The 17,036-nt window shown below is 42.4% G+C and overlaps 1 protein-coding gene across 1 annotated transcript in view; it reads right to left on the bottom strand.

Moving 5' to 3' along the window:
- Nucleotides 1–17,036, bottom strand: part of TMEM132C (transmembrane protein 132C) — a 444,401-nt gene that overhangs the window by 284,242 nt on the left and 143,123 nt on the right. Inside the window, exon 2 of the mRNA XM_055359198.2 lies at nt 11,806–12,694. Coding sequence (XP_055215173.1) covers nt 11,806–12,694 — 889 coding nt within the window. The remainder of the gene's footprint in view (nt 1–11,805; nt 12,695–17,036) is intronic.

Genomic DNA, 17,036 nt, shown 5'->3' with positions numbered 1-17,036 from the left:
CCCTTAAATATATATATAGACACACACACACACACACACACACACCCCTTTGGAAGTAGAAACTAAAAGGACTAATAAATACAAAAAAACACACCCCACTTCTCTAGGAGCACAGGAAATGGGAGCTGATACAGCAAGGCGGTTCCAGGAAAGACTTTCAACAAGCACGATGCAATCAAAATGCTTTTGAAATAGGGATGCCTGTTTTTTTCCTTTCTATCCAAGATTTTAATTCAGTTAATGACTTTTGGAGTTTCAAGACATAAATGGTGCAGGTTTGCAATATTCAGGAACCCTGGAGCAACGACACGACCACAAACAAGTGCCAGCAGACGGGACTCTAAAGATGCCTTAGTACCCAGAATACTGGAGTACCCAGCATGTTTCTGAAATCATCACTTGCCACCTTATCCTGCCTCTCCTCCACACAAATTTTTAGATAGAAAGGGACTATATGTCACAGGTCCACTAATTCATGTGTTAAATCTTTCACAACAGACAAAGCTGTGATTTGCAGAACTCGAAAACTAAGATGACACTTAAATGGGCTAAAGAATGTGGAAGAAAGAAGGCAGAATTCGGGTCAGAAAGCCTCTGGTTCCTTTCTGTTTTCACAGAGCTGGAGTCAATTTTATGTTTAAATGTTTCCCACAACAGTAAAATCACTCTCCAATGTTTCACGGGAGCTGGGCTGCCTGGCAACCCAGATGTGTTATGGGGAGCTGCGGAGGGGGACAGGGGATGGAGCAGGAAACATTATTTCTTTACTTCTTCCCAAGCAGAAAGAAAATTGTTCCTTTTCTCTGTTCCAGAAGAATACACTTAAAATGACAAGCTGAAGAGAATGAAAACAAACCCTTCCTTTGGAGACATTCAACACGGGAAATGAATTTCAGACAGACTGTGGGAAAATGAGTTTCCAGAGTTCTCTGAATTAGCTCCAAATCTGCAGTCAATGCAAACTTGGTCGTGTTTTAGGGTCTCTTCTGCTAATGAGGAGTCTGGGAACAGTCAGCTTGCTCCTGAGGAATCCACTCGATCCTGCAGATTTATTATGCCCAGTAGGAAAGAAAGAGCCAACGATCATGCAGGGCAAGCCAGGTATCTGGACAATGCCTTCGAGGGTTTCTCATATCCTCAGATATCAAATAGGTAAGAAAAAACTTCGCTCCCTGAAATGAAGCTATAACGGCATACATGCAGACTGTGCTCAGTAATTAGAAGAGTGGATTTAAGAGTGCGGCCTAGACTCCTCCGGCGGAGAGGAGTTTATTCTCCACGTGGCGAAGGTCCAGATTCCCATTTGTAACTTTGCTTTTCCACCACAGGGAACACGGCCTGGTGTTGCCAAGGGGCATGTGGCAATTGAAAAGAACCAGGGAAAGACTGAGTGGCAGGCTCTGAAGCACGTCGGGCAGTCTGTATTCTCGGTCATGGGTCAATGCTGCCTTTCACCCACCCCCAAATTCACATCAAACGGGGAACTGCAGAATGCAACCTGATTTGGAAAAAGGTCCTTTGCAGATGGAATTAGTTAAGGATCTCCAAATGAGAGCCTTCTGGATGAGGGTGGGTCTGAAATTCGAAGACAGATGTCCTAGTAAGAGAAAGGACAGGGATATTGAGACACAGGAGAAACACAGAGGGAAAATTCACATGAAGACAGGGGCAGGCGTTGGAGAGATGTGGCCACAAGCCAAGGACCATCGAGGACAGCCAGCGAAGGCAAGGAAGGGCCTTCTCTAGAGCCTTCGGAGGGAGCATGGCCTTGCTGGCACCCTCATCTCAGGCTTCTGGCCTCTAGAAACGTGAGAGAACAAAGTTCTGTTGTTTCAAGCCACCAAGTTTGGGACAATTTGTTATGGCAGCCGCAGGAAGCTAACGCATCCTTCTGCTTTGAGGCATGATTTAAACCGAGAGACACAGTCAAGTCCCCCAGACTGTGCAGTGGTGGTCGAGAAGCGATTCTGCTGTCAGCTTCCATTTCTAATTTCTCTTTAGAGCCAGTAACTCTGGTTGCTATGTTCTTGGGTTCTGGCATGTCTGACATCAAGGAGACTTGTCATGTGGCTGCTCCCTTTAACAGGGCACACGTGTGAGTGCCATTCACTGTGGCCCCTCCCAGATGAGCGCCAAGGGGCAGGGGATGGGGTGTACCAAAGGCTGGCCGCAGTGTGCAGGTGGGGAGTTTGCATCAGAACTGCGTCTGCATCATGGAGATAGTGTCTTCATTAGATTATGTGTTGATCTGGGTGGCCTGAGGGCCTGGCTAATGGAGATTATGGTGGGGGATGCTGAGGCCCTTTCAAGTATCCTCTTACCACTACCTCTCCCTCTCCCCTGGGAGCTTCCCTCACCTATATCCCTGGCCAGCCATATAGGCGCAGAAGTTTGCTACCTTCAACCCACATATCTGATTGAAGTTGACTGGTCCTTGTTTTGGCCATTCTCACTAATCAAAAATGTTGAGGGGGTTTCTAAATGTGATACAGTACAAAGCATAATAATAAATTAGAAAGAGTGGTCTGGTCCTAAGAACCTTGTCAAGTAATGGGCAAAGCAAAACATGTGGCCACCTAATGGAAAAACCACCTGTAGAATAAATTTTTGAAAATTGGCTCAATGTTTAACGTGTAGTTAGTTTAGAGGCAATAAAGAAAAGTCAAGGTCAATAGCCTTTTCTATGACACACATCACCTCTTGGGATATCACTTTGTCAAGTATACAATTCAGTATTTAGTATATTCACAAAGTTGTGCAACCATCACCACTACTTAATTTCAGCATGTGTTTATCACCCCAAAAAGAAACCCCAAACCCATTGGCAATCACTTCCCACATGCCACCTCCTGTTGTCCTGGCAACAACTAATCTACTTTCTGTCTCTATGGATTTGCCTATTTTAGGCATTGCATATAAATGGATTCATGTATTACGTGACCTTTTGTGCCTGGCTTTTTTTTTTCCACGTAGCATCATGTTTCTAAGGTTCATCCATATTGTAGCATGTATCAGTGGTTTATTCCTTTTATGGCTGAATAATATATCATTGCATGTAAATATCACATTTTGCACATTTGTTCATGAGGTGATCTATGCATACAGTGGTATATTATTCAGCCATCAAAAGGAAAGCTGATGTGAACATTTATGTATTTTGTAATCATGTATATTTTGTGCATAAGTAGGAGACTCATATCTGAGCAGCCATGATTGGCGTTTGTCTATTAGAACAGGCATGTTCCATGAATCCCACCTCTCACCCTCCCATGGGAATCTGTGACTCTGCCCTTTGCCCTGAGCTGGTTAGAAACTCAGGATTAGTCTGCAATGGATTAGCCTCCCAAAGTCTTTTTTTTTTTTTTTTTGAGACAGAGTCTCGCTCTGTTGCCCAGGCTGGAGTGCAGTGGCATGATCTCGGCTCACTGCAAGCTCCGCCTCCTGGGTTCATGCCATTCTCCTGCCTCAGCACCCCCAAGTAGCTGGGACTACAGGTACCTGCCACCACGCCCAGCTATTTTTTTTTTCTTTCTTTCTTTCTTTTTTTTTTCAGTAGAGATGGGGTTTCACCATGTTAGCCAGGATGGTCTCGATCTCCTGACCTCGTGATCCGCCCGCCTCGGCCTCCTAAAGTTCTGGGATTACAGGTGTGAGCCACCATGACTGGCCCCAAAGTCCTTTTAAAGGAGGTGAAATCCACTTTTCTCTTTTTTTAAGAGACAGGGTCTCGCTATGTTGCCCAGGCTGGACTTGAACTCCTGGGTTCACACAATCCTCCCACCTTAGCCTCCAGAGTAGCTGGGACTATAGGCAAAAGCCAGTCTTTCAACTCTACCTGAATTTCCTTGACATACAGTGAGATTCTAGAAATGAATCCACCTATAAATCTCATCCTGTTTGGAAAAATAATACTTCTCTCAGTATTCTTGCATGAATCTTGCACATTTCTTCAAAGGCTTTCTTCCTTGTGTCCACCCTTCATCCTGTTTGTTTATTGGAACATGGTGAGAGCATACACAGCTGTTAGGCACATGCAGCATGGTGTTGGCTTGGTTGGGGGAGATTTAGTGACTGATAAAATGACTGGGCCTCATCCACCAGTCAAAGCAGGACAGAACTAATGAACCAGGAGGTCCCCATACCCCACAGCTAGGAAACAACATCACCTTCTGTGCCGAAGCTGAGAAGCAGCTCCTTGCTCTCTTATTTTCTGAGTGCACCCCTACAAAGCAAGGGCTATTAAAGACTGCACGCTTGGCATCTAGTCTCTCTTTCGTTCTGTCTTTATTCGTGAGAGAGGACTACCTCCTTATTTCACAGTGTTTTACTTCAAAAACAAATCTCTTAGGATTTATGTCCTGAAGGCTCCATTATCAGTCCTGACACACAAAACCTACCCAGCAAACGACAAAGAAGCCATGTAATTGCTGTTCTATTTTCAGTTATGTTTGAGGGACCATCACAAGGCCCACATCCCACAGACCACCCAGATATCTCTATTCTCTGCAAGTCAAGGGTGTAGGCTCATGGTTGTCAACCAGGGTGATTTTGTCCCCCAAAGAAGACTTAGCAATGTCTGGAGACATTTTGGTTGTCAGACCTGGAGCAGAGGTGGAGGTGCTACTGGACTTTTTCTACTGAGTAGAGTCCAGGGATGCTGCTCAATATTTTACAATGCACCAGACAGCCCAACACAAAAGAATTAGCTGGCCCCAAATGCTGATGATATTGAGGTTGAGAAGCCAGTCCCTATGCTAAGCATCTCTCTTCACTGCGTTGAGACATGGGGATGTGTCTATTTACTACACATAAATTCACGTTAGCAGCAGAGTATAATCTCCCAGTCAGGAGCGATGCTTTATGACTCTCTTAGCATCCCTAATGTGGGGTTTGCAATCGGTTACAAGTAGAGAACAAATCTCTTCCATGTCTATGAATCACACTGTTCAATTAGGTGGGCTTATTTTAAGTTGGAGAGGATGAATGATCACCGCCTCTGCTCTTTAGGTATCAATTTCATTGCTTACTGACAAGGCCAAACATTCACACCCCCTACCCCCAAGTTCTTCACTTTAATAACCTGCAGGGTCAAGACTGACCTACCTACTTACAACCTGCAACTTGAGTCAAACTAACACTGATTTTGGCAGCAGAGTGATTCTGTGAGCTCAGTCTAAGCTAGGCTTTGGGGAGGCAGTCAGTGGAAGTCATCCCATCCTCAGCATCCCCAGGGGTTCAGGAGCACAGAGGTACACCGAGGTGGCAGTGGGAATTTTCAGAACTGATGACCTCCATTGTCAATATATTTTGAACATCCTTGGAAAAGTAAATAATGCCTATGCTTTCTCTGAGGAATCCTGATCTTTATTTCAAGAAGACTCAGTTAATTATGAAAGAAAACATCCATGAAAAGGAATGTTTATGAAATAGGTTTGATATTAGGCATTTGGTTTTGCATTTATTCAATAAATGTTTAGTGGGGCTTTATTTTTTGCCAGTCATACACCAAGGGCTGGGGATATAGCAGTGAACAGAGAGATGGAAAAAGGGCTTACCCTCATGAGCCAACCCACTTATATTTGTAAAACCTATCTGCATATGTGTTTTTCATTTATGTTGGTAATTATTTTATTTTTTATTTTTTAAAATTGGCTTCCAAAATAATGTTATAGCTACAAGAAACAAAGGTTCCATCCTCCACACCTTGACTTTTGGGTCTCATGAACTAATTTGATTATAAAGCGAGGGTTGCCTTTGAATTCACTTTATGAAGTTGCAAACAAAATCCAGTCTGCTTCTTTTTGCTCATGGAAGAGTGTCCTTTGTGAAAATGATCTTGCCAAGAAGGTTCATGCCAAGTTTCCATGTATGTTATTAGTCCCATAAACATTTCCATGAAGTCCAGGCCCTCTCAGTGAAACCATTGTGCGAAGACCCACTGGAGAAAGTCTTTGGGTTTCTCAGTGAGAAGAGATCATTCAAGGTCTCCCTGCATGTCCTCCATGAATTTCCCAATAGAAAAGATCCAGCAATGGACCTCGATGATCCAACATTCTGTGACCTGGGTGGATTTCTCCTGTGATCTAACCGGCAGCCATAGGTGGAGGCAGCTGGAGAGATATGGATGATATATACACCACATGTTCTTTATTCACTCATTGGCTGATGGGCATTTAGGTCGATTCCATATCTCTGCAATTAGCTATGCATACACAGAGGCATACAGAGTGCGAGAATGGATGCTAGAGACTCGGAAGGGGAGAGGGTGAGAGGTGGTTCATGGATGAAAAGTTACCTATTGGGTACAATGTACGCCAGTTGGGTGACGGGTGCACTAAAATCCCAGACTTCACCACCGTGTACGTCATCCCTATAACCAAAAACCACTTGTACCTCTAAAGCTACTGCAATGAAAAAATACAGTGTTGGTTCCCAAACTTCAGCGAGACTCATGCCAACTTCACTGTTGGCATCTGCGCCCATCCTCTTATATTATTTGCTTCTTGAATATTTTTTCCTTAAAACGATGATTTTAAGTATTAAAGTACATTTTAATTACATTAAAATTATAATACACTATCTAGAAAGGGAAAACCTGCCTCTCCCATAGGCTTTCCATCACAGGAATGGCAGCTCTGTCCTTCATCCCCAACATCCTGATGCTGTGTCTCCTTCACACAAGTGCGCCCACAAATCTCATCAGTCCTAGCTTTAAATTTAATCCAGAATCTGCACACTCACTCACACCTCTGCTGCTGCTATCCTGATCCAAGTCCCTGTCTTCTCTCACCTAGATTACTGCAATACATAAAAATAAGTTACATCGTGACATTCCTTCTTCAAAACCTTCCGGTAATCCCCATCTCACCTGGAACAAAAGTCTTTACAATGGCTCACAAAGTTCAAGGTGATGTGAATCCCAGCTCCCCTCTGAGCTCGCCTCCCCCTACCTCTCCTATCTTCCATTCTGTTTCAGCCACATTTGTCTCCTTACTGTTCCTGTAACAAACCAAGCAAGCATCCCCAGGACCTTTGCACGTGTTTCCCTGCCAAGACCATGCTTGATTCAAATGCCACTTTTTCAACAAAGCCTGCCTTGACTGTCACCTTAAATTGTATTATCAGTACTTTCCATTCTTCCTCCTTTGTCCATTTTTTCCTAAGCCACTTATTACTATCCATTGTATTTACTTGGTAATTATATTATTTCATGTTTTGAGACAGAGTGTCACTCTTGTCACCCAGGCTGGACTTCACTGGCATGATCTTGGCTCATTGCAACCTCCACCTCCCAGGTTCAAGCCATTCTCCTGCCTCAGCCTCCCAAGTAGCTGGGATTACCTGTGCCCGCCATCATGCCCAGCTAATTTTATTTTTTATTTTTAGTAGAGACAGGGTTTCACCACGTTGGCTAGGCTGGTCTTGAACTCCTGACCTCAGGCGATCTGCCCACCTCGGCCTCCCAAAGTGCTGGGATTACAGGTGTGAGCTACCACACCCAACCCAATTTTGATTATTTTTATCTCCCCTAACTAGGAGATCAGCTTCATGCAGGCAGGGAATTTTGCCTGTTTCATTCAGTGCTGTAGAACAATGCCTGGCAAATGGGCAGGGGTCAGTACATATTAATTGAGTCAATATTTACCAAGTGAATGAAAAGAAATATTGTATCCACAGTGAAAATGGAAAACCACTGTTTTGTTTGTTTTGTATTTGGGCTATCAAAAGAAAATAACTATAAACAATGAAAGCAGAACAAAGTTTTAAAATTCCAGCTAGAAAAGAAGGCGGCTTGGAAACAGTGACCTGTCTTTCTTTTTGCCAAAAAAAAAAAAAAAAAAAAAAAAACAAGATTAGTAGGTGCTGTCAGGATGTTAGAGGTATGCTAGCAGAGAACAAGACTTTTCACTGTAGCGTTAGAAGAACTGAATGACAACTGAACACAAAGCCTGTGTACACTGTGCAATTCCATGGCGCTTAGTGTCTAGCATTGTACATCTCTTGTACACAGCTGTGAGCCAACACACAGAAGTCCAGAGCCTTCCCACTCATCCTAGAGAGTTTGCTGTTCATAAGGCTCATTTTATGCAAGATGGAATTCCAGGGACTCTGTCTTTACCAGCTGGCTTGAGGCTAAGCTCTCTGAGGGCCTCTCGGATGTTGTCTAGCTTAAGGCAGATGGTGCCCAAATACCTATTGGTTTCTTGACAAATACCAGATTCAGAAAGAAGGGCGTGCAGTCTTGGAGGCTGTACTAACTATGCCCTTCGGTTGTGTCACTTCTTGGCACACGTGCACATTTTGATTATTTTTATCTTGCCTACTAGAACATAAGCTTCACTCGGGCAGGAAGTGTTGCCTGTTTCATTCACTGCTGTAGAACAATGCCTGGCAAATGGTCATGGTTGGATACTTGCACATTGCATTGATGATACAGAAACACACAACATATCTAGGGGCCTGCGAAGATGGCATCTCTGCACAGGAAGGAAGTTCTCTGTATTCCTTAAAAAAAAATAAAATAAAAAAATACAGGAGAAGCAGACCGAGCTCATCTTTTCCTAACGGACACTAAAGAGACTCTGGCAGGTGTTCAAGGAACTAATTTTCCAATTGAACTCCCTTGCCTTTGAAAATGTCTTCAGTCACACAGATAAGCTGGAAAGAGATAAGGTGCCCTAAAACCTACATTCTGACCCAAACATCCTCTGTACTTCGGTTAACAATGTTATGCCAATGCCAGTTTCCTGGCCTCAATATTGTACTATGGTTATATGAGGTGGTACCACCAGTGGAAGCTGGGGGAGGGGTCTATGAGCAATCACTGTACTATTTTTGCAACTTCTTACAAATCTGTAATTATTTAAAAACATAAAACCTTAATTTTTTTAAAGAAGCGCCTTCAGTCATGTTGGAGAAACAGGAGAATTGGACAGAGGGGGAGAGAAAGAGGAGGATTAAGGGAAGGAGAGAAACAGAGAGACTCCACATAGAGCAAAATTCCATTTGACACACTGTTGCCTGCCAATCATTTTGGCAACTCAAATTAAGCCGAGACTCTGAAATGTGTACGCCGTCCATAACATCCCCTTTTTAATTAGTGAAATTCCATCTTCAGAATGAGAATGAACCTCAAAGACGAGTCTTCAGATGGTTTGTTTGTTCCCTATTCATTGAATTCCGACACGCCTGAGACACAAGGACTTGCATTTGCACACGTGTTTGGGGAACGTTTGCTGCTCAGACTTTCTCATGAGCAATTGCTTTTAGCCCTTAGGAAATTTGCTTCGAATTTAAAATCTGAAGTAAGGAAATATAACACGTGCCATATCTTGGTGAACAGGGAGTGAGGTGGATCTTCTCTCCCCAGGACTTTGATCTGTGATGGCAAAGATCAGAAGGGAGGGAATACAGCTGCTGCACTTCACGGCACTAAGCAGTGCCCTTTAATGTGACTAAGTCTTACACCCCAGAACCACGCCATTAGTAACCTCTGTGCTACAAATACTCCTGTCATTATACAAAGACACTGCTTTTTAAACAAAATCCTAGTACAATGGGAATAATAGAATTTTGAGAATAAACTTGGTAGTTGTTTTACACAACACACAATGTCTGTTTACTGCGAAGATAGAATTCAATGCTTATTGAAAGTTTGATGGGTGTTTAAAAACAGCCCGGTTAGTAATATTCAATATTGACAGAGAAATTTCAGTGCACCAGACACTGTTATGAGCACCTTGCAAATAAGTATTAGCCCACTGAATCCTCACAACCCCATCGAAGCAGGTACTATAATTACATCTGCTTTAGAGAGGAGGAAACTGAGGCACACAGAGGTTAGTTAACTTGCCTACCAACACACAGGCTGTAAGTAGAAGAGATAGGATCAGAATTGAGGTCAGCTGGTTGGAAGACCTTTGTTCACCACCACCATGCCTATCTTTGTGATGAAAATTTCAGAAAACAGATCCTCCTCTCTGAAGAGCCCCATCTAAGCATCCCTTCCAGGTACAGCTGTAAGGTTGCGGACCTTGGACCTAGGGACCCAGGTGGCTTGGCTCATGCTCACCCTGGTAGACGCTAGAGACTACATTTTCTGAAGAGGGACATTAACAAAGTGCAAGGGGGAAGATGATCACTCTAAAATTTTACAACTACTTAGCATGCCATGCTGGAGACGTTCTGTCTCCAGCTTCCAAAGCCAGGGATAGATGCATTTATTTCATGATTGATCTGAAACTCAGGGGGCAAGAGGACTTACCAAAAATTAAACTCAGAGCTCCCAGATCAGTATCTTTTCGGATCCAAGCCATGGGGAAATAAACCCAGTATTCAGACCCTTTATCTGAATATTGACTCTCCCGGCTCCTCAGTGACAAGGTCATGATACTTTCAATAAGCTGCCAATACGCTGACAGCGAGACCTGTCCCTCCCCACCATGATGTCAGCATGTCCCTCACTGACCACCAAGGTTCACAATGCAAATGCAATGAGAATCCCCTGTACAGTAAATCTCATAAAAAGATGTAAGAGTTCATGACGTCGCTGAAAGGGGTGTCATAACAATCCTCCAGGCGTATCCAGAAAACATTAGCAAATGAAGATCTGCAAAATTAGTCCACTTAAAAATTGAAAGGAAAAACTATAAAGATCATGACAAGATGCATACTTCAGAAGACAATTATTTGAATCTGAAGGATTAAGATGAGAAACTAATGGAAACCTCTGAACCTTTTTGTAAATGAAAAAACAAAAAACTTTAAAAATAAGCATCCTTATAGTTATATTACAAAAGTTAAACAGAAATGAAATATGGTATGATAGGCTATCATTCTAGCTTGCAAATATTTTTCCAAGCAACTCATTCAAAATGTGATTAGGGCTGAATTCTAACAAGAGCCAAAGCATAGCTGCAATTACAACCTAACTCCTTCTTAACTATAACAAGAAAAAAAACATTTTTATCCCATTTATTTTTTAAACAAATTTAAAACAAATACTTCTTTCATTATTATGACATTCTAGTCCACATTGTAAGAGGATTTGCTTTAAATGAATTTTAGCCCCGTATTAATTATCCTCAGAAAAGATGTGCTCCTGTACCAAATTCTAGAATCATTATACAGAGTGACAGAGCAGCCCTGTCACAGCTCGGATGCTGCTCTCTGTTGAACCCGCAATGATGACAGTAGGTGGATTATGCTGCTGCTTTGTTTATTTGTATTATAAGATGCAATACCTTTGCTGAAGAGTTTTATGCCTGGCATGTTTGCTTAATTATTGCTAAGCTGTACTCATGCAATAAGGCCTCCCAGACACTAACTGGCAACCTTTAACACCACCTAATTAAAAAAAAGGGTACTATGCTTGGCTCTTTTCACATATATACCCAAAGTGAGATCTCATCTCTCCCCTGCCTTTTCTTGGGCTTCTTGAACATAGACTTTCAATCATGCAACTCAAATGGTATCTCATCAAAGGATTCACAGCAGAAGAAAAATCACATCCCTCTCCAAGTATGAGGATAACTGAAGGTCTAGAGAGGCGGATTACTCTCCTCTTGCTCCTTTTGGAAATAACTTCTGCCCGCCCTTTGCCTCTTCTTCCCTCCATAACCCACGGTGTAAGGAGGGCTGTTGAGAGCATGTGGGCAGGTGCATAATTTGCCTTCCCCTGTTAATGCCGAATGGTCCCTGAAGGTAGTGAAAATCGATGCTTCCTGAATATCTATCTGCCATGCATGGAACCCAATCTCACACCAGGCATGCCAAAGATGATCAGGGGCAAGCATGGGCACCTACCTCAAGATGAAGAGGTCCACAGAGGAATTGCTCGAGATGGTGACATAGGCCGTGACCACCTCTCCCTGCTTGACTGGCCTGGAAGGCAGCCAGATGACCACGTTACCATCCAAACGCAGCTCGCTGAGCTGGGCGCTGTCCTGGGTCCGGTAAAGGCCGACGGTGCCGATCCTCCGCAGGTGGGACGTGGTTTCCTCCAGCCCATCCTTTCCTGGACGGATGGCGTTGCCCTTCCTGAAGTCACCCCCGGCACAGTCCCCTCGCTCGTTTCCTGGGTGCACGGTGTAGTAGAGCTCCACAGGGGTCCCCTCCGGCTGGTCCATGGACTTCTTCCTCCCGGCACCCACCGTGGGGGGGCTGAACCAGCTGGACAGGAGCTCCAGCTCGGCCACGCACAGCCCCAGGTCCCCCTGCAGCCGGCAGCTGCCCCGCACCTCTCGGGTCTCTCGGAAAGCAAAGACCCTCAGGCACGGCAGCTTCTCCCCGGCGCTGCGGTCGTCCCAGTCTCTGCCCACGATGTGGAAAAGAACCTGCACTTTGGGCCGGCTCAGGTAGACTTTGTCCCGCAGGATGTGGGCTTTTAGTTTCCAATCAAAACTAAACTTATTGGTTGGACCTAAAAAGTTTGAAGTCAACATCAAGTCCAGAGGCACAACCTTCTCCACAGAAAAGGGTCCACAGCTGGCGTTGAGCACTGGGGGCTGCCTGGTTTTGTAGGTAAAGAAGGACTCCACCCTCGCCTGCAGGCTGGAGTTCCGCAGCAGGTCCTGGTTGGCTTCCTTGAGGAAGAAGGAGGTCTCTGCTCTGAGGATGTGGTAGCTCACAGGTAGGTAAGGTGGCAGTGAGGAGAATCTCTGTATGTTGTCTGTGACCCCGTGACCCTCTATCACTAAAAAGGGAAAAAGAAAGAAAAGAAAAAGACAAAGACAGGATTATTAATGGGCTGCTCATTAGCTGTTAGGTCTGTAAGCCATTTAGAAATGAGGGATAGAAATTCTGAAGTCCACTTGGCTAGAATTTTTATATTCTTTCTGGAATAAGTCACTAAACGACTCTACATGGTCCACGAATTATGCATATACTTATATTAAGTTGAAACATATGAAAATGAGAATTCTGTAGAGTAAGATTCATTGAATGGTGGCAGTTTCATAGAGTTCAACTTAACAGAATGATGGTAAATTACCTATAGGAGTAAAGTGGGTATTTTATTAATAATTTGCATGAGTTTAAAATGTACTTAATGGCACTGGTACATGAATAGCAAAACAGGCCAATGAATGAAGTCCATATATAAACTCAAGAACATATGGAAGTTTAGTCAGTGATAAAGGTAGCATCTCAAATCCCAAGGTAAACATAGACTGTTTTTTTTCTTCTTTATAATATTTTTTTTAATAGAGATGGGGTCTCACTATTTTGCCCAGGTCTGGTCTTGAACTCCTGGGGTCAAGCAGTCTTCCAACCCCAGCCTCCTAAAGGGTTGGGATTACAGGCACAAGCCACCACACCTGCTGCAAATGTTGACTTTTAAATCACTGGTGCTAGGACAACTGTACAGCCATTAAGAAAAAAGTAGATCCACACTCCACACCATACATAAGACCAAACTTCAAATGGATCAGCAATATAAATCAAAGAAGTTACATCTTTCAAGCACTAAAGAAAACATGGATGCATTCCTCTATAACCTGGGTTTAGGAAGAGCTTCACAATTATGACTCAAAATCTAAATGCAATTTAAAAAATAATAAATTTGCCTGTATAATTTAAAAATTTGCATTACAAAAATACCATAAATAAAGTCAAAAGGAAAATAACAGGCTGGGAGTAAATATTTGCAACACATATATCACATTAAAAGGGCTAATGGCCCTAATATACAGATCTTGAAATTTGAGGAAAAAGATTTTTAAAAATTGAGAGAGAAGTTAGTAAAGGATATGAACAGATATTCACAAAAATATATTAAAATTATTTATATATATATTTACAACTATTGAGCCTCATTCACAATTAGAGAAATACAGATGAAAACTACAAATACCACCTCTTACCTATAAGACTGACAAAAATTACCAAGTATAACACACAATGTTGGGAAGTCGACAGGCAACAGACAGTCTTAGTATATTGCTGCTGAGAATGAAAAGCGGTACGACCTTTCTGGAAGGGAACTTGGCATTACATTTGCACTTTTCTTTGACTCTTTCATCTTACTTCTAGGAATCTACTCTGAAGATACATCTCTGGCAATCAGAAAACACATACACACAAGATCATTTATTGCAACTTTTTTTTTTTTTTTTTTTTTTTTTTGAGACAGAGTCTCGCTCTGTCGCCCAGGCTGGAGTGCACTGGTGCAATCTCGGCTCACTGCAAGCTCTGCCTCCCGGGTTCACACCATTCTCCTGCCTCGGCCTCCCGAGTAGCTGGGACTACAGGCGCCCACCACCATGCCTGGCTAATTTTTTTGTATTTTTAGTAGAGATGGAGTTTCACCATGTTAGCCAGGAGGGTCTAGATCTCCTGACCTCATGATCCACCTGCCTCAGCCTCCCAAAGTGCTGGGATTACAGATGTGAGCCACCGTGCCCGGCCTCAACATGGGTTTTAAATGCAAAATATTTTGACACAACATTCATACCTCTATGCAGAAAAATGGTTGAATGAACCACAGTAAATCCACACAGTGGAGTATCATGAGCTGCAATAAGAAAAGGAAGAAGATCTGTATGAAGCAATATCGAGTGCTTTCAAAAATATACTGCTAAGTGAAAAAGCATGGTGCAGAAGGCTGAGTATACTAACTTCTGTGTAAGAAAGAAGTGGAGTGTATTAGTCTGTTTTCACACTGCTAATAAAGACACACTCCAGACTGGGTAATTTAAAAAAGAAAGAGGTTTCATGGACTCACAGTACCACATGGCTGGGAGGCCTCACAATCATGGTGGAAGGCAAAGGAAGAGCAAAGGGATGTCTTACACGGTGGCAGGCAAGCGAGCTTGTGCAGGAGAACTGCACAAGCAGATCTTCCTCCTTTTCTTATTGCAGCTCATGATACTCCACTGTGTGGATTTACTGTAGTTCATTCAACCATTTTTCTGCATAGAGGTATGAATGTTGTGTCAAAATATTTTGCATTTAAAACCCATGTTGAGGCCAGGTGCGGTGGCTCACATCTGTAACCCCAGCATTTACAAAACCATCAGATCTTGTGAGACTTACTCACTACCCCGAGAACAATATAGGGGAAACTACCCCCATGATTCAATTATCTCCACCTGGTCCTGCCCTTGAAACATGTGGATTGTTACAATTCAAGGTGAGATTTGAGTGGGGACAGAACCAAACCATACCAGGGAGATAAGAAAATGTCTCATTCATGTAACACACATGAACTCACAAGAAAAGAAATCAGAGTCTACAAGGATGGTTATTAACAGGGATTGGGTGAGAACCAGGCAGAAATAAAGGGGGCTGAAGATGGGGAGAAAAGATGGAGGGTGTTGCTTTTTTGTATAGTTCTGACCTTTGGAATCATGTTAATGTTTGACATATGATAATAATATCAACACGGGTGAGTAAAAACCCTGAATTGGTTACAAATGGAAAGAAATGAACTTAATTGTATTAATGAATATCAAAACCACACTGAAGGAGGGTAAGGGAGAACTAATCCAAGTAATTTTGGACACATATTTTGGCTATAAATCCTGAGGCTAAAGACAACAGAGAATCATAGACAAACATTGAATGATAGTGAGTAAATTTGTTTTGGACAAAAGTATGAATTAGCAATTCTGAAACTACTTTCTGTATATTTCTTATCAAGTAGATAAGAAACATATTGTGAACCCAGGAGCCTGGTTTCTCACCGTAAGGGAAGGGGTTACAAATATAGAAACGGACATGGGCAAAATGAAACCTGCAGTGGGTTAGAATGGGACTGGTATATATAAACTCCAGTTTATAATATATATATACAGATAAATAGAGGTAGATTGTGTACACACATGTATGTGTGCATGTGTATGTACATAGATGTTTTTCTTAACTCTGTCCTCAATGAGATCCCAAGAGCAATAATCACATCTAGTACCCAGATATTGGTTTCTAAATACCATTCTTCACTAAAAGAAACCAGGATTCCTTGGAAAAGTGTCTCATTCCTAGTACAAGAAGAACCTGGAACACCTATCTTATTGTGTCAGAAAAGAGGAAGTGCCCTTAGAATGATAAGAATATGTCCAAAGGATGCAGGAACAGCAGCACTGAACACATTGAAGATAATTTGACCATCAAAATAAATAATGATGTTAAAAGATTGTAAGCCATTAAATGAAATAAGAATCTATGACTCGATGATACTGTCATAAAGTCAGATCGAAGCGACAGTTTTTCCTTATGATATGATCCAAACTGATCATTGACAACATTCACAGTAGTGATTGATTCAGGCAAAGGTCATAAGTGGATGCTAAAACTATCTGGCGAGGGTTTCATGAGTAACAGGAGATTCACATCATCTTAAATTGTCTTCCAACAAGTTAGCCCCAAGTTGTTCACTGAATTACAAAGGACACACGGGTAGGTTTCGGTGGAGAAATCTGGCAGGCAGTGCTTTAACCAAGTGACCAAAATTGACATCACCAGGAATGCGGCCAACAGAGAACTGTCCCCCAACATGCACACACACAGAATAAGACAATATCGGTTCCCTAGTATTTCTGCTTAAATTTGCATAATTTGCATCTAATCATGAGGAAATGTCTAAGGTTCATTCTATGAAGTAATTGGCCTATACTCATCAAAAATGTTGAGGTCATGAATTAAGAAGAAAGTTGAAAGAACTGTTCCAGATTTGTGGATAAAAAGACGTCTAAAGATACACAAAACTGAAGGCAACACATGATTAGAAATTTTATTTTCCTATAAAGAATATTTTTGAGACCATTGGCAAAATTTGCAATAAGCCTCTAAAGTAGCTAATAATTTTGTATCAATGTTAATTTCTTCATTTTGATAATTGTACTACACTTATATAAGAGAACATCCTTATTTTAAAAAATACATATTCAGGGCCAGGTGCGGTGGCTCACGCCTGTAATCCCAGCACTTTGGGAGGCTGAGGTGGGTGGATCACGAGGTCAAGAGATCGAGACCATCCTGGCCAACATGGTGAAACCCCGTCTCTACTAAAAATACAAAAAAATCAGCTGGGTGTGGTG

Source organism: Gorilla gorilla, chromosome 10 (assembly GCF_029281585.2).
Source record: "Gorilla gorilla gorilla isolate KB3781 chromosome 10, NHGRI_mGorGor1-v2.1_pri, whole genome shotgun sequence".
In the NCBI taxonomy this organism is placed as follows: Eukaryota; Metazoa; Chordata; class Mammalia; order Primates; family Hominidae; genus Gorilla; species Gorilla gorilla.
Note: the sequence above shows the minus strand (reverse complement) of the source record. Positions and strands in the feature narration are given on the sequence as shown.